General features: G+C 46.5%; 1 protein-coding gene across 5 annotated transcripts in view; it reads left to right on the plus strand.

The window, feature by feature from the left end:
* Positions 1-4,967: 4,967 nt before the first annotated feature.
* TDRD7 (tudor domain containing 7) overlaps positions 4,968-23,426 on the plus strand; it is a 34,471-nt gene continuing 16,012 nt past the window's right edge. The window contains exons 1-6 of one of the 5 annotated variants that reach the window (XM_072359734.1): positions 4,968-5,149; positions 7,203-7,424; positions 11,597-11,738; positions 12,401-12,614; positions 15,972-16,057; positions 18,281-18,498. In XM_072359734.1, the coding sequence (XP_072215835.1) occupies positions 7,218-7,424; positions 11,597-11,738; positions 12,401-12,614; positions 15,972-16,057; positions 18,281-18,498 (867 nt within the window). In that variant the 5' untranslated portion in view covers positions 4,968-5,149; positions 7,203-7,217. Of the gene's footprint in view, positions 5,150-5,384; positions 5,542-7,202; positions 7,425-7,874; positions 8,181-11,596; positions 11,739-12,400; positions 12,615-13,580; positions 13,749-15,536; positions 15,665-15,971; positions 16,058-18,280; positions 18,499-23,426 lie in introns of those variants that run through there. The other 4 variants (XM_072359733.1, XM_072359735.1, XM_072359732.1 and 1 more) reach the window with 4 other exon arrangements.

Here is a 23,426-nt window from a genome sequence, read left to right on the forward strand (position 1 = left end):
CTGGTTGTTTGTGGAGTAGTCATGCTTCTTTAAAAAGAGCAAGGTACACTTATTCATCAAGAAACACACTTACTTTCAGGCGGGCTCTTCTGCTGTGGAGTGTTCTGCCGTGCTGCAGGAGGCTGGTCATGCACCATGGGAGGGTGGCTGTGTGTTCTAGCAGTCTTGTTCATTTCTTTGCTGTTGGTTGCTGCCATTAATAGCTACACACAGCTGTGGTGTGCAGCACTCAGCAGTGGTCAGGCACTTCTGGAGCCATTATTTCTGTGGGTCACACTTACTCCAGCTGCTGAGATCTGAGATAGCACAGTGGGTGTTGTGTTGTTTTGAGTTACTTCAGTGACGATCCCAACTGTCCTGAGAAAAGAGGGTAAGCAAATGAAGTACCAGCCTGCACATGGGGAAAAAAAAAACCTTAAATTTTCATGATTTAGCTAAGCTGCATGCCAACTAGCCTGCTTTAACAATGGAAGGGAGATGTCCCTTTCTCTGCTACTAGAAAAGTAGCATTTTCCATTTATTCAGGCCTGAGCAATGTTGGGGCACACTAAAACAGACTGCTCTTCAAATTATATGCACTTTAACTTTTGCATATATGTTTACAGATGCAGCCTGACATCTATTTCAAATATGCAATAATGGGAGCCAGACAGGCTGCCCAGTGGGTTTAACACATGTACCTTGAAGGTCCAAGGGCATTTCTGTGGGTGCTCTGTGCAGGGAAGTCCAGACGAATGCTGTGGTGCAGCTTTGCTGTAGGTGTCCTGTGCTTCGGGATACACACAGCTTAAACTAAAGTACTCTGGTAAAGGACATAATGAAATGCAGGAAAGAGGCATGGGAGGAGGAGCTTCCTGATGGGACTCCAGGCAGCCCCAAAATTCCCTGTCAGAGTTGGGAAACAAGTGAATATTTGGGTATCCAGATGACTGCACCCCTTGTTTAAGAGCATGATGCACACTTGAAGTGCGCTGTGGAAATTAAAATAAATAAATAAATAAATAAATAAATAAAATGAAAAAAGAAAAAAAAGAAAAGAGAAGAGAAGAGAAAAGAAAAGAAAAGAAAAGAAAAGAAAAGAAAAGAAAAGAAAAGAAAAGAAAAGAAAAGAAAAGAAAAGAAAAGAAAAGAAAAGAAAAGAAAAGAAAAGAAGAAAAGAGAAATTCAGTAGCAAACCCAGAAGGCAGCTGGAGCCACTTTGCCACTTCATCTCCTTCCCTCTCATCTTTCAGGCTTCCTTGGGTTGTAAGTGAGCAAAACGCGGATTTTTTTCAGTATCTTTAAATCTGTGGTGATGGTGTGTCAGCATCTCTGTTCATAGGCTGTCTGCAACCTGCACAAAGCCCCAGTTACACCTGCCTGCAGAGGTGGGTTTCTGTTTATCAATATGTGCCAACTGTGTTCCAAGCTTTATGCTGAGTGTTGGCACACAACCAGGGAGTGTCACTGCAGCACCAAAGCACAAACCTAAATTCTGGTGATTCTGTTTGCATACAAGCAAATCCACTTGCTGCTAGGAACAGCTTTACCATTTTGGTAACTACAGTCACTGTTACATTGGAGATTGCTGCCCTCTTGCTTTCCAGCTGAAGATAGCAAAACCCAATGGCAAATCAGAAAAAGCTTTCAGGAGACCCTGGAGGGCCCAATGGTTGAAATACTATAAGAGTGACAGAGCACCATAGTTACACAAAAACACCTGTGCTGTATCTGTTTGGTCTGTGGATGCATAACTGGTTCTGTTTTTTCCTAAAGTCGCCCTCCTTTCAAACCATGAAATGTTTGGAGAGGGAAAAATAGGCAGTTGGGGTGTTAAATGTCAAGTTTGTGAAGCCATTCTACTGTGTGACTCCACAGCTTTGCTCAGTGGCCCCTCACACGCCATGTCTCCCTACTAGGACTTACTACTGAACCTGAACATCCAGGACCAGTGCTGAGCATAGAGCTGCAGCCACCCACGTGCAGCACAGAGAGCACTGGCTGGCAGCTTCTGAGTGCAAAGAGGAGAACCTGAGTGTTGGTGTACTGCCTAAAGTGGAGTGAAGGTGGACCCTTTTTCCACCACAGTATCCCAGAGTACCCTTTGCTGCTGAAACACATGTCACTGGCAGGACTTCGAGGGTCTCACAAGGCAGCTCCCAGAGCAGTATGCGGAACCACAGGCTGAGGTGCTGCCCCAGGGATGTCTTGCCTGTCCCCAGCAGCTGCTGTCCCCAGGATCCAAGGAGCAACGAGGAATACAGGGAGCTCCACCAGCACCAATGTAAGTAGGAGCTGTTGTGCAGATTGTCCAAATTCAGTTCCCCTGCTTCTGCTTGGACCACAGCAGCAGCAAAACTGAGAGCCAAGGCCAGAAAAATCTCACAGCAAAACACCACAGGACTGCTCTGAGGACAGAGAAGTGGGCTGCTCCTGCTATGTACATCTGTAACAGGCCTGCACCTGCTTCCCAAGACACCAGGATGATATGAGGGCACTGCTCTTTGCCACACTAATCATAGCCTTGGGCCCTCAAGCAGTCCATGACAGCTGAACTTAGCCAATACTTGGCTGATGCTGACAGCCCCGTGAACCACAGGGCATTACAGCACAGTGTGGCTGAGGCTGAGCACAGCCACCATGAGTGGCAACACATACTTGCTCTGCACCGTCAGCTGACAGCATGGGGAAGAGGTAAACAACCCACAAAGAGAAATGATGGCCCAGCAGCTCCATAAGCCGCCTGGATTAGAGATGCTCACACACAAGGGCTTGTAAGCAGCACAGAGTGCTATCCCAGCAAAACGGCACCTCCAGCCTCATCCCAGCTTGGCCCAACACATCCGGGCAGCTGCTGGCTTCATGTGCACCATAAAAAGCACAGAAATGCTAACGCTGCAAGGGCTGAGGTAGGCAGAGGGCAAAGAAGAGGCTGCTACAGAGAAACAGGACCACCCATTCCAGAAGGTCACAATTCTGGCAGCTGCAACCAGAGATCTCCTCAGGGTACCCTCCCACTCCCTGCAGCAACAATTCCACACACGCAGCACTCACAGCAGCCTAACCAGCACAAGGTACAGAGGGATGCTCCTCAGCTCCCTGCTCCTGGTGGCTGCACTACTTCTGGTAAAAGCCAAGATGCCATTGGCCTTCTTGGCTGCCTAGGCACACGGCTGGCTCATCTTCAGCCTGTTCTCCACTAACAACCCCAGATCCTTTTAATCCGTGCAGCTTACCAGCCACTCTGCTCCAAGCCCACAGTGCTGCCTGGGGTTGTGGCCAAAGAGCAGGACCTGGTGCTTGGTCTTGTTGGACCTCATCCTCTTGGCCTTAACCTAGCAGTCAGCCTGTCTAGATTCCTCGTGAATATATATATATATATATGAATATCTATATATGCCAGAATTCCTTCCTGCTATTGGTGGGATGTGATCTGTTTCACAGACTGAGAGCTCAACTAGCACTTTCTGTTAAGTCTATTGAGTTGTATGTACTCGAGGACACGGTATGGGAAGTTCAACAGTGTCTGCAGAAAAGGAACAATCGGGGACCGAAATCCAGAGGAAATTTTAGTTGTTGTAATACTCCCAGTACGGACTTACAAAAAAGAGAGCCAAGAATGATACCATGCTAAAAGTCAAACTAAAACCAGTAAGAATCAAACAATATCCTTTGAAATTAGAAGCTGGAATGGTCTTAGAACCATTGATGAATACTTTTATGCAACAAGCACTGTTATGAAAATGTCAGGGTATCATACTGGCATTTTGCTGGCCAAGCATCCTTGTACTCAAGACCAGCACAAGACAAGAAAGAAATCAATAAAATCATAGAGAAGGTTCACACAGCAGTACAAAACCCCACATACCTTGTTGTCAGCAATAACTGAGCATTTTAAAAAGACAGTTTCTTTTGCATTCCTTTTGATGGAGAAATCAGAATGTACCCACTCCCACATGGGAGAGTTCTGCCTCCTCAAAGGAAGTGCAGCCACACTGGGCTGTGTTGTTTGATAACTTACTTGACAACAACTGGAGAGACTGGCTAAGTATCCTTTCATCACCCTTGCTACATGCAGAGGAGATCCTACTTGGCAAAAAAAACTGAACAAGAGGCAAACACAGATGTATGGAATTTGTAGGGACCAGCTGGGTACTCAGCTCAGTATCTCAGGAAAAAGAAAAACAAAGAAAAAAGAAAAAGAAACAGAAAAAGGAAAAAGAAGAAGAAGAAGATGAAGATGAAGAAGAAAGCTGCAATCTGTACAAGACGATGCATTTTTGGCAGGGATTTGGTGTGTGACAAAGAGAATTAGGAGCAGAAAGGAAACAAGCTATTTGCTGAACAGCTTCTTGCCCATCTAAGCAGAGCCACAAAAGTTTTCAGGGACGGCTGGATGGTGCAGATGCTGGGTACCAAACTGCAGTCTGCTTGCCATGCTGTTACATGCTGCTGTCCAGGGAGAACACTGGGATGGATGCCAGAACATCAGAAAGGATTTGATCCCATTAAAACTGAATTAATGAGAGCTGCTCTAAGCCTGCCAGATAACTCTACGAAAAGGAGCTGAAGCACAGGCACTGCTGCTCTGAAACCAGAAGTATGGCCTAGAGCCTTAGAGCTATCCACAGGTAAAAGGGTAAATATCTGCACAGATTTTGAATGTGTTGTTGGAGAGCTCCACACACGGAGCTACACGAAAAAGTCACGGACTACGGTCCTTTAAACAGTGGCCAGAAGCTCTCAAACCGTTGTAAACTGTTTAGAAACCAAGAGAAGCTGCGCCTCCGAGCGACAAACTCCACCAGACAAGGAAGGCGAACGCACTCAAACGAAGCCTCCAACCCTTCCCCGCCCAGCGCCCCGCCTCCACCACAGCCCCAAGATGGCCGCCCCGCCTCCGCCACAGCCCCAAGATGGCCGCCCCGCCCGCCGCCCCGCCCCGCCCCGCCCGCTGCCCCGTGGCTGTGCGGAAGGATCGCCGCGCATGCTCTCGGGGCGGAGCTTGCGCCTCGTCCCGGCGGCGGGGCAGGGCTGTGAGGAGCGAGTTGGACGCCAAGAAGCGGTTGAGCCGCGCACGGGGCTCTGGCCCTCCCGGGCTGGACGGGTAGGCCGTGCCCGGCAGCGGGAAGCTGCTCCGCGGTGAAAGCGATTCTGCAGGTAGCGAGGGGTGCGTGCCTTCGGGGAGCGCTCGGCCCGGTGCGTCGGTTCTGGGCGGTTGCGGCGCTTCCCCGCGCTCCCTCGGAAGTTTGTGTGGGGACCGGGAGCTTTGCGGGGTTGCCGTTGCTCTGCTGCTCGTGCAGCGCGGCTCGCCTCCGTACCGACACCTGAACGGATGCACAGCTACCTCAGGGCTGCTGCTCGCGGTGTGTGCGGTGCTGTGTGCGGTTCAGTTCGGCTCCGCCGTGTTACTGCAGCCTGGAGCCATCCTGACTCCGCGCCACTCCTTGTTGGACTTTCCTCTCGTTGAGCCAGCCCTTCAGCCTGCTGTCCCGAGTCATTGGGTGTTCTTCCTTCTCACCTTTGCCCAGGTGTAACTTTTCCTGCACAGCTGTTAATGCAGTAAGTTCAGTGCGAGAAGGAAAGCTTGCAAAAGGCACGCTGAGGAAACCAGAACCTGAGTATGTTGTTTAAATGGAGGAGTAAAGCAGCAGCCCCCAGTGCTGTGTCAGCCTCCGGGAGGTGTGTGTGTGTGTGTGTGGGATGGTTTCATGTCACCAGAGGGTTACTGCTGTGTGTGTGACTGCAGCCTGCCCTGCTGCAGGACTAGGGGCCGTCTGCCTTCAGGGCCGAAATTGGCAGACTGGGATTTCTCTGTCCCTATCTGCTGACCTGTTCTTATACAATGCATTTAGCTCCGCTGTGTAAGCGAACCTTTTTAAGTACACAGATGTGCAGTGCTGTGTGCCTGTGTGGGTGTATGGGTGTGTAAATACAAGCACATGTGAACAGTGGCCAGCTGAGGTCAGTAAGACCTGGGTGAGCATTAAGTAAAGAGGCTCAAGGAGCCCAGGCAGTGTCCAGAAGGAAGAAGTGTGTGCTTCTTCTTTCTTGCTGAGCAGCTGAGCTGGGCCGTCATGTGCTTGGGGTTCACCAAGGCAGGATGCCGTTAATGCATCTGTGCAGACTGAAAATTGCTAAGGATTGGCATTCCTTTTCCTGTTCAGCTTGGTGTAGTGCCCAGGGTGATTTCTCCTCCAAAAAAAAAAGGGAAAAAGGCCTTCCCCAAAATGCATCTTCGCTGTTGTATCACAGGATAGAATCACAAAATAGCCAAGGTTGGAAAAGACCTCCAGTATCATCCATTCCAGCTGTCCGCTTACCACCAATATTTTCCCACTAAACCATGTTCCTTAGTACTTCTGTGCATGTTTCTAGAACACTTCCAGGGACAGTGACTCCCCTGTCTCTCTGTGCAGGCCATGCCAGTGCCTCACCAATCCTTCTGAGATTACATTTTGCCTGATATCCAAACTGAACCTCCCCTGGTGCAACTGAAGGCCATCACCTGTTGTTAGTTCCATGGGAGGACAACCCCTACCTCGCCACAACCTCCTTTCAGACAGTTGTAGGGAGTGATAATGTTTTCCCTGAGCTTCTCTTCTCCAGACTAAACAATTCCAGTTCTCTCAGCTGATCCCTATGGGACTTCTGTTCTAGCCCCTTACCAGCTTTGTTGCTCTTCTCTGTACACAGTCCAGGACCTCTGTCTTTTCTTGTAGTGAGGGCCCAAATTGCTTCCATCTGTGCAGTACTGTCTTTAAGCATTGGAATAGGGTTTGATTTGCTGGGTTGCTTCCTCTTGGATACATTTTTATGTAGCAGCTGAGGAGTCGCTGCCTGGAGAAGGGGAGGTGTAGTTAGTTATCTTCACTGAATGTGCTCGCCAGACTTCAGGCCTGCGTGGGCTGCCCTCAGGTCTGTACACAGCACTTTTCTTCCTCTGCACTGCTGGGCTGGATGGGTGGTCAGCAGTGTCTGAGGCTTGTGACAGCAAGTCTTGGTATGGTGGGAGGCCTGCCTTTGGCACAGCTGCCATGTTATGCGAGGTAGCTGCCATTTTGCTCAGTTTGGCCATGCTGCACTGTGACCACCGTGGTGCTCATACTGCCCTGTGGGTCCCAGAGCTGTTAAATCCTTGTTCATTAGGGGGGAGGCTGAGTAAAAAAAGCTGCTGCCAGTAGTCTGTGAATGTAAAATTGCTTTTCTCTTTTGTGATATAGGCATTATAGGTGAAGATGCAGGAGCCTGACCTGGTTGCAAAAGCACTGCGATCTGTTCTTCTTTCCTGTAAACATGGCATACCCCTGCCAGAGCTTCAGAGTGAATACAGATCACTAACTGGTGAATGGATTCCCTTCAGACACCTAGGGTATGCCACATTGGAAGCCTACGTGGCAAGCATCCCCGGAGTGGTCAGGATCGAAAGAAGTAAAACAGGAGAGGTAAGAATCTGTGATAATCAAGAGAACTGCAGCAGGCTGGAAATGGCTTTCATGTTTGTGAAGTATGAAAGTTCATAATTGTACCTCATCCCTTGTCATGGATTATTGGAGGCAAACACTGTAAAGTGTGTGGTGCACTAATGCTGTCAGAGGTAGGAGCTGTGACACAGAGTAGATGCTCTGATCTGTGTGCAGATCAGAAAGTAGTGTTTGCAAAAGGTGGAAGATTATGGAGATTTCCCCCTTATGGAGGAGTTCTTCCTGGAAAGGCACTTTGATAGCAGAGCCGTGATCCCCATCTCAAACTTCCTTCCTTTGGGGCTATATTAGTGGGTTGTCCTGAGACCTGACAGAAAGTTAAGTCTCATGCATGTGTCTGGAATGTATTTTCAGGCTGGGGTTCTGGACACTTTTTTTTTTTTCCTACAGCAAAGCTGTAGTAGTCTCTGTTGTGTACAAACCTGATATCAGTTTCTGAAGGTTTAGCACTCTTTTTGTTGTGAGTTGCAGTGCTGCAAGCTCTCAGTACAGATGTCATGGTTCCACTGTTTGTTTTTTGTTGTGGAGGAGGTGAATCCCTGCTCTACGGAAGAGTTCGGTGTTATGGAAGGGTTTTCCCTTATTCCTTGGCCTTGCTGGTATAGTCTGCTTCGCCCAGTGGGTTTCTTGTTTGGAAGCAGCTTGCTGAAACTGCAGATCTTATCTGAGAGCGTGGAGCTCCTGGTTGCACATCTGCTGGTTTGCTTCTCTTACCAGGTAAACACTGATTTTGGCAGGAACTGTGGCTGTCATACCAGATCTGGAGAGGTGGTGATAATGGCCTTACTGGGCTGGGTTGAGGTGGCATCTGGGAGCTGAGAATTAGGTCTTCATGGTTATATGTTACGTGTGTGGAGAGATATTGTGGAATTGTTTTGGTTTTCCTGGAAATGCACCTTTTCTTTAAGCAAAGGGTTCCCTTGCTGCCTTTTTGCAACTGTTAGAATTTGCCTTTTTACAGCAGGTAACTAAGTCAGAGGTTCTTTTTTGCTTGCTCCAAGGTTGTGTTGACTACAGCTATACCAATAAACATGAATTCGTATGCCTCTGGGACTGTGATGTGGCAACTTAAAGCATTCTCACAGTGGCTTCGGCAGATAGCCATCTGTTTCTAACTTGGGCCTTGCAGGATATAATCTGTTATCCTCCCTTTCCCTTGAGAGCCTTGCTTATCCTCTAATGCAGTGTGTCCTGAGAACCTTGTGGACACTTGAGTAGTGCTGGAGACATTCACTTCTCTGAGGCAACTGTAAGGAAAGATTGAAATGTAGCTATAAGAGGTAGAAAGGGGGGCTACTAAACAGGGCTGGAGGTAGTTCAGCAGAAATCATTTTGATTTTGTCATGCTGACTATGCTTTGTATGACTGAAGCAGCTAAAGGGAAGCAAAGGCCTGGGGCAGAAGAGGCTCGTGAAGACAGAGCTCATATTGCTGTTGTGTGACCTTATTGCAACTGTCTAGAAAGTGACCTGGGGAGACACTGAGCAGAGGGTGATGTGTGCAGTTGTGCCCTATCTGGACAGGCAGCATGGGGCACAGCGTGAGCTCTGTGCACATTAGCAGGGCTGTGATCACATTGGGGTCACGGAGACCCGTTGTGGTAGCTGATGCAACTGGCTGTTGGGAAGTCTGGGATGGTGAAGGGGAGTTAGCATAAGCCTCTCCTATTTGAGAGTGATGGGGGTGAACAGAGCTCTGCTGTGGGACTGATGATGAAGCAGCAAGAGCTTCTTTGTTGGGAGCTCTGGGCAGACCAGCGCATGGGTTCTCTTGTAACCTTGGTGATCAGGAAGATGTAGTAGATGAAGCAGATGATGCCTTCCTTAGATATCTGCAAGAATCCTCACTTTTGTTGGTCCTGGTTCTCATGGAGGACTAGAACTACTGGGTAAGAACACCCTCCTGACACAAACAGTAACTTATGAGGGGAAATAAAAAGAAAAAGAGAAAAAGAGTTCTTAAAAGCAAGGAAGAAGTGCTCAGGGGTGTAAAGCCTGTGGACAGCCTTGCCTACAGTGACCACAGGATGATGGTATTCAGGATTGTGAAAGGAGGGGAATGAGGCAAAAGGTAGCATCATGGTGCAGAACCTGAAAAGAGCAGACTTTGCCTTGTTCAAGAGTCTGTCTGGAAGAACCCCATAGGATGTTGAAGAGTGAAAAGAACCCCATAATAAATGAAAATCCTGTAGAGAAGAGCAGTTCAGGAGAAGTAGCCCATTTTCATCTACCATCTCCTGACTGAGGAGTTTTCCATTCCTCTAGGGAGGAAAAACAAGCAAAGGCTGTAGGAGACTGGCATGAATGAACGAGCTGCTGCTCACTAAACTTAAGAAGGAAGTATGGATGAAGTAGGAACAGGGAGAAGTAAATATCCAAAGCATGTGGGCATGGGGATAGGCAAGACTGCATTGTTGACTACTTCAACAATGTAAAACCCAAGGAAGAATGCCATCCCTTTCAGAACAACTCCCAGAGCGCTTCCACTTCGGACAGTATGCTTCTGAAGGAAGACTGAAATAGCTGGTCCAGGTGACAGGAGAAAGCAGAGGAACAGCAGAAAAATGAGAATAGCTGAAGCAACTGAAGAGCTACAGCGGTTGGCTGTGCTGCGTGTTACAGCAGCTTTACAAAGACCCTGCTCAGAGCATGGAGCACAAGTTGTCACACAGACGCCTTTGAAAAGGTGAAGCATTAAGGATTTCAGATTCATCTTTCCACAAAGCTGGGGTAGGACCTGCTCTGCCAAAGCCCACTGTAGGACCAAATTGTTGTCTTATTTCAGCAAGTCTTTTGGAAGTAAACTGTGGGCAAGTTCTACAAGAACAGGCAGCTCCTGAGCAGTTATAAAAACAAGTGAGCCTGACACCTTCACAGCAGAATTGGTAACAAAAGTCACTCTGTGTGCAGTAGTGTTACAGAGCGTGATCTCATAATAAAGCTACACTGCAGTCATTGTAAAGGAATACAGTTGGTAGGAGCTGATGACTTGCAGATTTGAAATGCACAAAGGCTTAGCAGAAAGCCACACAGAGCAGGTTCATCATGCAGTCAATAATGCACATTGTGATGGAGTTGTACCTTATGTGCTGGAGTCCAGCTTAATCTTTCAGCTTAGGAATGTTTCACAGTACTCAGGGAGGTACTGAAAACCTCATGTTCTGAATTAACACTGGAATGCAGGTGTGAAGAGCTATGCTACTTGTTTAATGGCTAAAAGGGAGAGCTGGAACTGGAGGAGCAAGGAAAAAAAAAAATAACAACAGTCCATTCCTAAGTGGTGGCTGGAAGAAGCAAGAATCCCAGGCAGAAATCCACTGTTACATATCTTGGTGCTACAGTGAAGGCCTCTTTGTAAAGACTGCAGCAAATAACTGCTTTGCAAGCATACTTCACTGATCCCTGGTTGTCTTGTAGTACCTCCTCAAGCTCAGATACACTATATTTTATACACCCATTGGACCAATCCTGACATACAGAGCATGAAACAAATGCTTCAGGAGGCATGCATGAGTGAGCTGGGAACTCTGGATCTGAATTCTGCTGCAGGAGTGGGCAGGAGTCAATCAGAAGAAGTGAGAGAAAGTGGAAAGGCTCTGGTTAAGGAGGAGAGGCAGAGCTCGAGGTGAGGAGAGGCTGAGGGGCTGGAAGTCCCATGAGTGATGGTTTGGAGGGCTGGGCCTGCTTGTCTCTTGGCTGTGGATATTGAGCAGCTGCTGGAAGCTCCTGCAGAGTCAATGTGTACTGACTGGGAAGGTGTGAGGAGACCATTGGGAATCTGCCATATTGGTTGGGGATGAAGGAAGTGCAGGGCAGTGTTGTAGAGTGGGATCTTGGATTTGTAGGATGCAGGAGAGAAGCTGGACTGCTGCCAGGTGGGCTGCAAGCTAAAGCAAAAGGGGATGAAGAGCCTTGGGTGGGTTTGGCTATTTGCTCTACTATTTTCTGAGGTGCATTGTGGTAGGAGGAGATCCTCAGAAGCCTTTGTTTCTGAAAGTTCTATTGAATCACCCACTGGCCTCTGTGAGCTATTGATTACAGGAAGTGGAAATCGCTGTCAGTCTTTTTATGACTGTGGGTGAGCTTGGACCTCAGTGCCTGTTTCTACTCCTTTCCCTTTCCTGCCCTAAACAGGTGACTTGCCATGCTGTTGTCTGCCCTGAGACCATGCAAATTGCTCAACTTGTAGCCCGGCAGAGCAGTTTGAAGAAGAAAACAGGAAAGCAAGTGAACTGCCGGATGAGACTGAAGAATACATCTCCAGTCACACCAGTAGGTAAGCCCCAGGCAGCTGCAAAAGGCCTGCTTTCACTAAAGACTTGTGCATATTTAGAAGCAAAAGTCTTTGCATTCAGGTGTGCTGCTGAAGGTAGGGAGATGTATGTTCTCACTGGAAGGTTCCAAATAATGGGGTGTGATGCTGACAGCAGTATCAGTGCTTACAAGCCACTGTCTGTGAGAGAGGCTTTCTTTCGCACACTCTTGAAACAGAAATGTTTTGGAAAGACACTTGCCTTCATTTCCATTTGGCAGTGCTTTTGTGGGAGAAATGTCTGAGATATGTGTGAGTAGACTGGTGGTAAGCCTGCTTGATTTTAAGGGATAAGCTAGCCCTTGGAGGGGTGACAGAGCTGAACTGTGCCCCCATGATGAGGAGCAGCCTGGGCAGCATCAGCTGCGGATGTTTCTGTAGTTCCTGTTCTGAGTACCTTGGTGCCCCAGCATAGCTGCTGCCCAGGTTTGCCTGCTGATGAGCTGAAGAAACCCAGCCCTAATGCCCAGCTTTGGGCATCTGTCCCAAAGTGGCCAAGTACAGGATCTCTAGTTCTGCTTGTACTGCAGTGCAACCTGTTTGTATGTCTTAGCTGTTGTCTGTAAGGAGAGCTTGCATGGAGCAGAGGAGGGCATTTCTGATGGCCACGTCTGGAAACTCTTTAGGAAAGCCGGAAGGAGCTTTGCGGCGGCCCAGGTCACTGAGCACACTGGAGGAAAGCAACAAGAAAACCATCCCTCGTGTGCCGAGAGGCAGAGGTGCACTGTGCAGCACAACAAATCCTACCGTGGAGAGTGCCTGGTCTGCCCCACCTGCAGCCACTGGGAGGGGGTTGCCCAGAGAGATCCCCATGCAGAGACATGTCACACTTGTCAACAGGTCAGTGGGATATGCGGGGACACGGGATGGTGCTTGTATGCTTCTGTGTCCAAGAATTTTCTGGACTGTGGGAATGTGGGAATCAAAGATTTGTGTGCAGGGGATGCTGAGTGCTGATGATTGTTTTCCTGCAGCAGGCTCCTTTTTGCCCTCTGCCTACCTCAGCCCTTGCAGTGTTAGCATTTCTGTGCTTTTTATGGTGCACATGAAGCCAGCAGCTGCCCGGATGTGTTGGGCCAAGCTGGGATGAGGCCGGAGGTGCCTTTTTGCTGGGATAGCACTCTGTGCTGCTTACAAGCCCTTGTGTGTGAGCATCTCTAATCCAGGCGGCTTATGGAGCTGCTGGGCCATCATTTCTCTTTGTGGGTTGTTTACCTCTTCCCCATGCTGTCAGCTGATGGTGCAGAGCAAGTATGTGTTGCCACTCATGGTGGCTGTGCTCAGCCTCAGCCACACTGTGCTGTAATGCCCTGTGGTTCACGGGGCTGTCAGCATCAGCCAAGTATTGGCTAAGTTCAGCTGTCATGGACTGCTTGAGGGCCCAAGGCTATGATTAGCGTGGCAAAGAGCAGTGCCCTCATATCATCCTGGTGTCTTGGGAAGCAGGTGCAGGCCTGTTACAGATGTACATAGCAGGAGCAGCCCACTTCTCTGTCCTCAGAGCAGTCCTGTGGTGTTTTGCTGTGAGATTTTTCTGGCCTTGGCTCTCAGGTTTGCTGCTGCTTGGTCATGGGTGAAAGGGAACTTCTTCCCACTCTGTCATGCCTAGACAATGTGGGAGAGATGTTAAAGGTAGCTGTGATTCTGGCAGGTTGTTTCCTGCTGCCATCCCAGGTCACCTTGCAGGTGCTGTTGTCGTGTAACAGCAATCAGATATCAATCTAAGTCCATGCCAGTGTGGTGCCATGGACCTGCAAGTCCACAGAATGAGAAAGACTTCACCTGTAAATCATACTGTAGGAGACATTGAAGTTGGAAAACAGTGACACAAATGAAAGCAGATGGAGGTGCTTGGTGTCCCCCTTGCCTCAATCAGCAGACAGTGTTTGCTGGTGGCTGACAACCAGCCCCACTCCTGGGATTGGTCTTTGGCCCTTGGACAGTACGGAGTAGGACGGCGTGGGCCTTACTAAGGTAAGGGGCTTAGGCATGGAAAAGCATGCATTCCCTCCTCTCTGAAGAAATGTGCCTCTGAAGAAGCCTGCCTTTCAGCTATGCATGGGTGCTTGGCAGGACAGCATGTCTAATCATGTCTTTGTGTTGGGCTGTGCTGCTGTCTTGTCTTATTAGGTAGCATGTCTGGGAGGCCTCTTGATGGAAGCACTTTTCAACAACTAGAGTGCATGAGGCCTTGCAAGCAGTTGAATTTTCTGTATCTGCATGCTGGGAAGTAGCATGTTGGCCTTATGACTGTTTGGTTCTGTGCCAGGCATGCTTGGTTCTGGACTGTTCTTCACTAATTTGCACAAAGAACTGAATCCTTTCAGCAGTACAGTACCTGCTAGTTATCCCTGCACTTGGGTCATCTCTGTCACCTGAAGTGCAGCAGTGGTGTGATGGGACACCACTGGACTGGAACACAACTGATTTCTGTTGTGAGGCAGCAGTCACTCCCAGAGTCTCTGTTAACCATGTGACTAGCTTATGGGACTGTTTTCTCAGGTGTCTGTCCAGTCTGGAGTTCTCAATGTTGGTGAATAAACACATGGAGAGATGGTTGAAGGAGGGAGGAATTCTGTCCTTTTAGGGCCTACATGGCCAGGCACAGACACCTTTGAAGCAGTCACTGCTACCAGTTTGTGTGAGGGTGTTGGCTGTGGTGTGCAAAAGGACGTTGGCTATCTTTTTGTTTTCATGTTGCAAACAAAGTATTGAAGAGACTCTTCAGATAAGAAGAGTTGTGTATGAATGTCTGTCTGGGTTTGATGTGGGTGACCTGCGCTTTAATACTTTTAAGTCAAATGTGCTTGTCCTTGAGTCGCTGATCTGTGCTCTTCTGCTATAGAAAATGCTGCACTTGACAGTGGTTGTCCCATCTATTAATACTGTAGGAACTGTCCCTGAATAGAAGTACTATTTTTGGTTGAGGTGACATCCTGTGCGTGGTGGAGGAGCAGGTTTGTCATTTCATGAGGACAGAAGGAAAGTGAAGGGTACTCGATTTTGTTAGATCTTGGAAAGGCAATATTGGTGGTAGGTGAGCGGTTGGGTTAGAAGATCTTAGTAGTGGTCTTTTCCAACCTTAATGGTTATGTGATTAGAAAGGAGTGAATGTAAGAGACCTTTTTCTGCTTTGTGATTGTGCTCTGACTAAGGGTCAGCTTGAAGACACGTAAGATTACCTTTATAACATGCTAGCCTTAGCTTTCTCTTGGCTATTGTTGCTAGCTTCAGCATAGCACTTGATAGCTGTACTATCTTCAAACATCCCAGGTGGAGCTTGGAAAGTCTCCTTTGATGTTTCTGTGCCTGGTAATTTCTTCCAGAGTTGTCTGTGGACTCTACAGGTGGTTGTTGTCCACATGTACTCCTTGGGAAGGGACTACCTGCAGAGCCTGCTTAGTGCATGTACAGCGGGTGCTCTAGCCTGAAGCTTCCTGGGTTTGCAGCAATTTGCCATGCTTCTGTGGAGAGCTATTTTAGTGCATTTGCTGCTACCTATGCTCCACTGCAATTCTTCCTTGCATAAATGCCTTTGGAAGGTGTTTGGTCTTGATCTTTGAACTCTTCTCTGAAACTCTTGCTCCCTCTTGCTTGCAGTGTAAGTGATGCAGTACATGCTGTTGTGACCTCTTTGCCGTCAGAAGCTCGTGCTGAATGTGCTCCCAGGGAACAGAAACAGATTGAGAGCTTGTTGTTTAGAATTAGGGGTAGGAGTAATAAAGACCAACTGGTGATAGGGGTGTACTGTATATTTTTTAGTGTGTTCCTGACTTCTGAAGCTGAAGGCTTTCAGGAGATGTAACAGTCAAGAAGATGGACATGTTCAGTTCAACAGCAAGACTTAGACACTGGCCAAAAGACCAAATCGTGAGGGGAATATATCAAATGTAATTAATGAGCTTAATCTGTGCTATTAGGCCCACATTATCTGTTTTTGCAAATGTCTTCCTCCTGAGTGTTTTGTTCCTCTCAGTGATCAGCATAGTTAAGTCACACTGGAAACTAGCTGTTGATTGCCTTGCTGTTGCTAGCCAAGGTGTCTTCCTTGTCAGGACAATGGGAGTTTGATCCTATGTAGAGAACTAGTTAGAAGTTTGTGGAATACATACCATCTCACATGCATGTCTTATAAGCAAATAGAATGCTCTTCGAAGTCAAGAAAGTGATTTAAAGCAATTTTCTTTTCAATTTCAGGTCTGAGAAGAGACCAACTGTCTCACCACGGTTTCAGAAGGAGCTGCAGGTTCACCTGTCCAGGAGGTCTTCTGTTGATTCAAATGGTAATCTTCCCCATTAAGTGTTGTTTTCTTGTTCACATTGCTGGTGTTAGAATGGGTATATTGCTAAGAAAAGCCTGTCTTGCTACTTGTTTTGAATGAAGATAGATTTGGGTAAAATACCAAGCTTCATGAGTGAAGCTCTCACTTTGGTTTCATGGTGCTGGGAAAATAGACGTGCCTGTAGAATCATAGAATCACAGTGTGGGAAAGGACTTATAAGATCATCTAGTCCAACCATCCTCCCATCACTGTTGCTACCACAAGCCACTAAACCAGATCTCATAGCTCCTCATCCAGACGCCTCTTGAACACTTCAGGGATGGCAACTGCACCAGCTCCCTGGGCAGCCATTCCAGTGCCTGACCACTCTCTGAGAGAAAAAGTTTTTCCTTATGTCTGATCTAAACCTCATCTTGTGGCCATTTCCTCAGGTCCTGTTTGTTGCCTGGGAGAGGAGGCCAAACCCCTCCACATTACAGCCTCCCTTCAGGAAGTTGTAGAGTACAGTGAGGTCTCCCCTGAACCTCCTCTTCTACAGACTAAACAATCTGAGTTCCCTCAGCTGCTCCTCATAAGACTTCACCAGCTCCAAACTCTTTACCGGTTTCATTTCCCTTCTCTGAATGTGTTCCAGGGCCTTAGTGTCTTTCTCATAGTGAGGAGCCCAAAACTGGACACAGTACTCAAGGTGCGGCCTCACCAGAGTTGAGTACAGGGGGATGATTACCTCTCTGCTCCTGCTAGCCACTATTTCTTATACAGGCCAGGATGCTGATGGCCCTCTTGGCCACCTGGGCACACTGTCTGTTCATGTTCAGCTGAGCATCAACCAACACCCCCAGGTCCCTTTCCTCTTCACAGTCACCCCTGCCAGCTCCTTCAGCACCCAAGAGTGGAGCCCATCTGGTCCCATGGATTTGTGACAGACCAGGTGGAGGAGGAGCTCTCTCACTGTCTCCACCCGAATCACTGGGGGTGTATTTTGCGTAGCACCCAAGACTTCCAGATCAGGGCATAAAGTGTCATAGGATAACTGATCTGCCTATTAAAGGCAGACATAAAGAAGGCGTTGAGGACCTCAGCCTTCTCCTTATCCTCAGTGGTCACGTTCTCCGCTGCATCAAGTAAAGGATGAACATTTTCTTTGGATCTTCTTTTACCACAGATAAATTTGTATAAGGATTTCTTATTCTCTTTTACTGCAATGGCCAATCTGAGTTAACGTTGGGCTTTTGCCTTCCTAATTTCCTCCCTGCATACATTAGCAGCTTTCTTGTAACCTCTGTCTTTTATTTCAGTCTTGTAGGAGAATCATTGTGTAGTAAATGTCAAAGCCAGTCACAGTATGAGCTTTGGAAATGGAGGAGAAGTATGCTTCACTTCAATGCCAGGGTATAGATAAATTAGTGGAGGGTGGAATCCTGGCTTTTGGGAGTAAACAGCCACTTGAAGGCCAGCACACTACCATAGCTGTTTAGAACATGTCCTTCTACCTGCCTGAATCCCAGCAGTTTTGTTGTTGGTTGGCTTGTCAAATGATGATCACTTTCTTTGGGACTTGCCAGGCTGATTTGTGAAGCTATGGGTCTGGTAGCAAGTGCTCCACTCTACAAGAGCAGAAAAGTTAGTAAGGTGAGCTTCCAAGTGGAGGTAATGACGTTCCTTCTCCTATAGGTGGTACACAAAGCCACATAAAGTAGCTGGACATTCAAAGAATCACAGAATTGTAAGGGTTGGAAGAGACCTCCAGCGATCATTGAGTCAAGACTGTGTGGATTCAGACTTTTACTCAGGACGTATCTTAGAATAAAAAGTGAATCTTTGGTTTATTTTGTATATCTCTTAATTTGGATGAATATACTTAGGTATTTTGCTTTATCTTTGTTGTGTGTGTACTTGGAAAAAAAAAAAAACATCCCGTGTCTGTCCTGGGAGTTGGCCTCATTGCTGCTGAGAGGCTGCACTGTTGCCAAAGATTTTTGCGTCCTCTTCCAGAATCCTTTCTGAAAAAAGGTTTAATACCCGCCTATGAAAAGAACTACAACAATTGAAAGTTCTGTTTCAGCTGTGTCTGAATGTGTGAGGCTTCCATGTGTCTTTCTAATGGAAAGTGACTTGAAACAGTTATACAAGAGAGTAGTGTTTTAGAATTGGTGTTACACAGGCAACTCCCATGATTAATTTTTAAGTAGGTTAAAATCTGTCTCTGTTTTTATTTAACAGATAACTTGAATACATCTGTTGTGGAGACACATACTGTTGCCTCTGGCCGTTCTGTTCCCAACGTCAATAAAATTCAAAACCGCATTAAGGAGATTTTGAGCAAGTACAAAAATGGTGTTTGGATGTCGAAGATAGCACAGATTTATGAGGAAGCATACACGGAGGAGCTTAGTACAACAGTGCTTCGTCAGCTTGAGCACTGGCCACATGTGTGCTCAGTAAGTATTGAATATCCTTTTTTTATTTTTTTTTTTAAGGATGCCAACACCTTTCAGATTCGAGTGCTTGTTTGACAGAAGTTATTTTTAATGTGTAACAGTTAAAATTAAAAAAAATACAATGCCTTTGAAACAGCACTCAAAAAAATCACTAGTAGGAGCTGGTATCAGGGAGCCCGCACCTAGAGGTTGTCTCACTACCAGCTTAAGATTCTTCAATCACTGTGCTTTTGTGTTTCCCCCTGCGCTGATGGTTCCATTCAGGGTACAATGCTACTTTGCTTCAAGGCTTTCTTTCTTTAACTTGTCAGTCCTGTCAGTACATGCTTCCAATTTCAGCACCAAACCAATACAACGGAAGGATATTAATGAGAATCTAGTCTCCTTGAGGTGACTTTTCATTCCATGTTGCAAAGTATTTTACATTAAATGCAAAGTAAGGGTTCCAGTGATCCTGAATACTTGCTCTTCAGTAGTTGCAGTATTTGCATGCTATTAGAGCATGGTGTTCTAACACAAACATAAAGTTTATTTGTCATATCTTATTACAGACATCAGGAACTTACTGTAAACAGCAGTGATTTGTTTTGATGGTTAATAACATCTCCTGTGTTATCTGTAGAGCAGACTCTTCTGAGTTACTTAATTCAAGCAGCAGATTTTAGTCTTCTCTTTTCAAGGTGGTATTGTTAAAGATAATGCTGTTACTAATTTGTGAATTACTTCTGCCTCTTTTGATACTTTACATTGGGAGCATCTACCTGCCTCAGAACAGGAAAATCCCTGGTGTTTCTCTCAGCACCTTCTTGAACAGACAACACACATACTCTTATTGAATGTATACTGATCAGTAGTAGCTAAGTTACAAACCATGAAGCAGTGAACTTTGTAAGATGGTTTCATTGTCACCAAAGTAAAGATTTGAGGTCTCTGCCCTGGGCAAGGTCACTTCTTAGTAATTCACATCTCTAAATTTTTCTCTAGAATGAAGTAATTTTGTTTTTTTCCTTCCAGAGAAATACTCATTTCTTTCTGTCTTTAGATTACAGTCAGGAATAGTGGAAAAACTTTGTGTCAAGTGAGCTGAAGTCTCCAGAAATCACTGTACATTACAGGCTTTTTAATGGCCTTGCTTTCAGTCTGGGGGACCTACAGAAGATTGAAGTTAACTGTGTTCTCCATTGGCATGTTACTTCCTCTCTTTAGGTTAGTTTGCTTGAGCATCTTACTTGTAGTATCACATTTTGTACAACCAAACAGAAAAGTACAAAGTATTTGTTTACTGTCTATTGCTTACAGATTGTAGCCAAGCTTCAATGAGTAATTGGGCTGGGGCTAAATACACTCACTGTTCATCCTTAGGTAGAGTCTTTGCCGAACTGGCAGTCCTCCATCAGGAAGAGGAAGGACTTTTTCAACAGTTCTATTAGTCAGATCTTCAGTTTTGTGGAACTGTCTGCTCCCATGAGTGCAAAACCTCATAACTCCTATGTCAGGATGGTGCTGGTCAGGTTCCAAAGGCTGTCTTGTCAGAGATCACAGAATCACTAAGGTTGGAAAAGACCTACAAGATCATCCAGTCCAACCATCCACCCTTCAGCAGTATTTCTCACTAGACCATGTCTCTCAACACAGCATCCAGACGTTCCTTGAACACCATCAGGGTTGGTGATTCCACCACCTCCCTGGGCATCTCGTTCCACTGCCTGACCACTCATTCAGAGATGTAGTATTTCCTAATGTCCAGCCTAAATCTCCCCTGGCACAGCTTGAAGCCATTCCCTCGAGCCCTGTCACCAGTTACACAAGAGAAGAGGCCAACCCCCAGCTCACAACAGCCTCCCTTAGTTATAGAGAGCAATAAGGTCTCCCCTGAGCCTCTTCTTCTTCAGACTGTTACCTGCTGGTAACATGCATGATTGTAAATAAATGGGTAAAAGAAAGGGAAAATACTCATGGGGTTTTGTTTGTTTTGAAGTAGTCATTACAAGTTAAAAGTTCATCATTGCAAACAGGAAGTGGAATTGTAGAATGGTTTGGGTTGGGTGGGACCTTTAAGATCACATAGTTCTGACATCTCTGCTGTAGGCAGGAATATCTCCCACTGGACCAGGGTGCTCACAGCCCCATCCAACCTGGTCTTGAACACCTCCAAGTGTGGAAATACATGCAGCTTCTCTGAGCAACCTGTTCCAGTGTCTTACCACCCTTGCAGTAAAGAATTTTCTTCCTCTTATCTAGTCTAAATCTACCCTCTTCCAACCTGAATAAATTTCTCCTTGTCCTGTCACTACCTGCTCTTATAAGAAGTCCCTCCCCAGCTTTTCTGTAGGCCCCCTTCATGTACTGGAAGGCTGCTGTAAGATCCCTTCTCCAAGCAGAAGAGCCCTAGTTCTCTTGGTCTGCCTTCATAGGGCAGGTTCTCCAGCCCTCTGATCATCTTTGTGGCTCTCCTTTGGACTGCCTTCAACAGCTGTGTCCTTCTCTTGTGTTGGGAACCCCAGAGCTGGTCACCTCCAGGTAGGATCTCACAAGAGCAAAGTAGAGGGGCAGAATCACCTTCCTGGACTGCTGATCACATTTCTCTTGATGCAACTCAGGATACAGTTGGCCTTCTGGGCAGCAAGTGCACATTGCTGGCTCATGTTGAATCTCTCATTAACTGACATCTCCAAATCCTTATCAGGTCTCATTTCATGAAATACTTACTGAAATAGGGACGTTTTCCTGCCTATAAATATTGTCTCAGTCAGCATCTATGCTGTCTTCTAAACATAGCTGGAAAACCTCAGAGTTATTGTTGGAGCTAAGAGGCTTAAAGGTCTCTAAGGATCTTCTCTTTTTGGTCTGCTGTCAATCATTAGCCTGTAAGGTTTAGTAGTCTGTCAGGTGTCATTTATTCACCTCTGTGAAACACTAGTTAAGCAGAGCTAACCAGGAGACACAGAGTGTAAAAAGGTAGCCTTGTGTTTCTAGCTTCATTCAGTATGATCTGCAGTGCATTGCAACACAGCTTCCTAGAGCAGATTATTGTCACAAGGTTTTGGTGGGAGGGCTGCCCTCTATAAGCAGAGGCCAGTGCTACCTGGGATGCTGTGGATGCCCCGTCCCTGGAGGTGTTCAAAGCCAGGTTGGATGGGGTCCCGTGCAACCTGATCTAGTAAACATGGATGTTCAGTGGCCCTGCCAGGCAGGGGGGTTGGAGCTTCATGATCCTTTAGGTCCCTTCCAACCTGGGTCATTCTGTGATACCCCTTGTCAGGGCCAAGCAGCTCCAGCTGCTCCAGAAGGAACCTACCACTGCCAGAGCTGGGCCATGAGCAGCTCTGGGTGTGCTCTGGAGAGTAGAGAAAAGGAAAACTGCTGTGCAGTGGCAACTGGGGAAGAGGGTGACCACGCTGGGGTGTTGCTTGGGGAGCTGCAGCTTCTGGGAAGCCCACATGAGATCAGCTGGGGAAGTATGGCACCCATGTGGAGCAGGGGCAGAGGGTGACCCTGGAGGAGTGGGAGAGACAAAGCACTGTGGGTGAGGTCTCCCTGTGCTGTGCCTGTTTTGCCCACAGTGACAATTGGTGAGCAGTCTCTGTATGCTTATCTCCACACTTGATCCCTTTTCCATCATGTTCTCTTCCCCTTTCCATTTGAAGAAGAAGAGTGAGAATGGTGTGGAGGAGTTTAGCTGCCTGTCATTGTGAAAACACCCCCCAGAGAGGTGATGAGAAAAGCTTTTGCTCAAACTAAGGAAGAGAAAGCAAAGGGGAGAGAATATAGAGCTAGACTTTTCTTGGTGTTACATGCACAGTAATAGGACAGAGAGCAGAAATGCTGCAGCTCAAAACATTCACAAGAGTTTGGAAGAGCTCTTTTTTCAGAAATGTAAGCCTGATGAAGTTCTGGGTTCCCTACCCTCCAAGACTTTCTCTGCTAAAATGCAGGGGGCTTTGCGTGACCAGAGTTACTGGACCCTGCTTTGAGCAAGCAGTTGTATTGCATGGCCACCAGAGGTCCCTTCTGGTTTAAATTTCAGTTTTTGATTGCTGCAGGTCTTCTGCATTTTGCAAGCCATACTTTACACTGAACCCACAGTTACTTCTCAGTAGTGATAGTGCTTATCTTTGTAGCTATATTCTGTTCTGGAGTAACTCTTCATGGAGAAAAAAATTTGATCTGTGCATGGGTAAAATGCTGTGCTTGTTGAGGGGATTTTGTATTTGCTAAGGGAGTTTAAAGTGTTTTGAAAATACGAATCCACTGCCTGCCGTCCTTTCTAGCCTAATTTCATTAGGTTGTTGTTTTGTTTTCTTTTTTAAAAAAGGATTTTTAAATCTCCTCTTAATGTGAGATTGCATTTAGAGTTTGCTATGTTGCATCTGTTTAGATTCAGATAGTGATGAGCGTCTTTACCATAGCTAGTACAAAGAACAAAGCTTACACCTAAGATTTTATTCTTAAATAGTCTGTACATGTACTCTGAACTTTCTTCTCCTTTGTTCATTGGTCACATAGCAAGGACTTTCCAGATAGTGGTATTCCATTCTTTTAATTTTTTTTCCTCACTATAAAACCAACAGGTGTCTTTCTCTTAGTAGATGCCACTTTGGCTTAAAATGCAGTGATGTAAATCTATTTTAAATGTTTTAAATCCAGAGCAGAGGAATGGCTCCTCAGTGTTACTATGTTCTAGAATAGGCAAGTTCAGTTCTTTTCTCTTGCAGGGCTGATGATCACACGAAGTTTAGCATGCAGCCTGGAGAAAAGGAAGTATTTAGTTACAGTAAAGTTACTTTAACTAAAAGTATGTAGAGAAAAGGAAGTGAAAGTATTTTGTTAGTTTTCCAAAACATAAAGGAGGAAATGGAAGCATATATGGAAGAAATGAAATCAAATGCAGAATTAAATGTCAAGAATCAACCAGCACAGGTTGCAGT

This window comes from Excalfactoria chinensis, chromosome Z (assembly GCF_039878825.1).
Source record: "Excalfactoria chinensis isolate bCotChi1 chromosome Z, bCotChi1.hap2, whole genome shotgun sequence".
NCBI lineage: Eukaryota > Metazoa > Chordata > Aves > Galliformes > Phasianidae > Excalfactoria > Excalfactoria chinensis.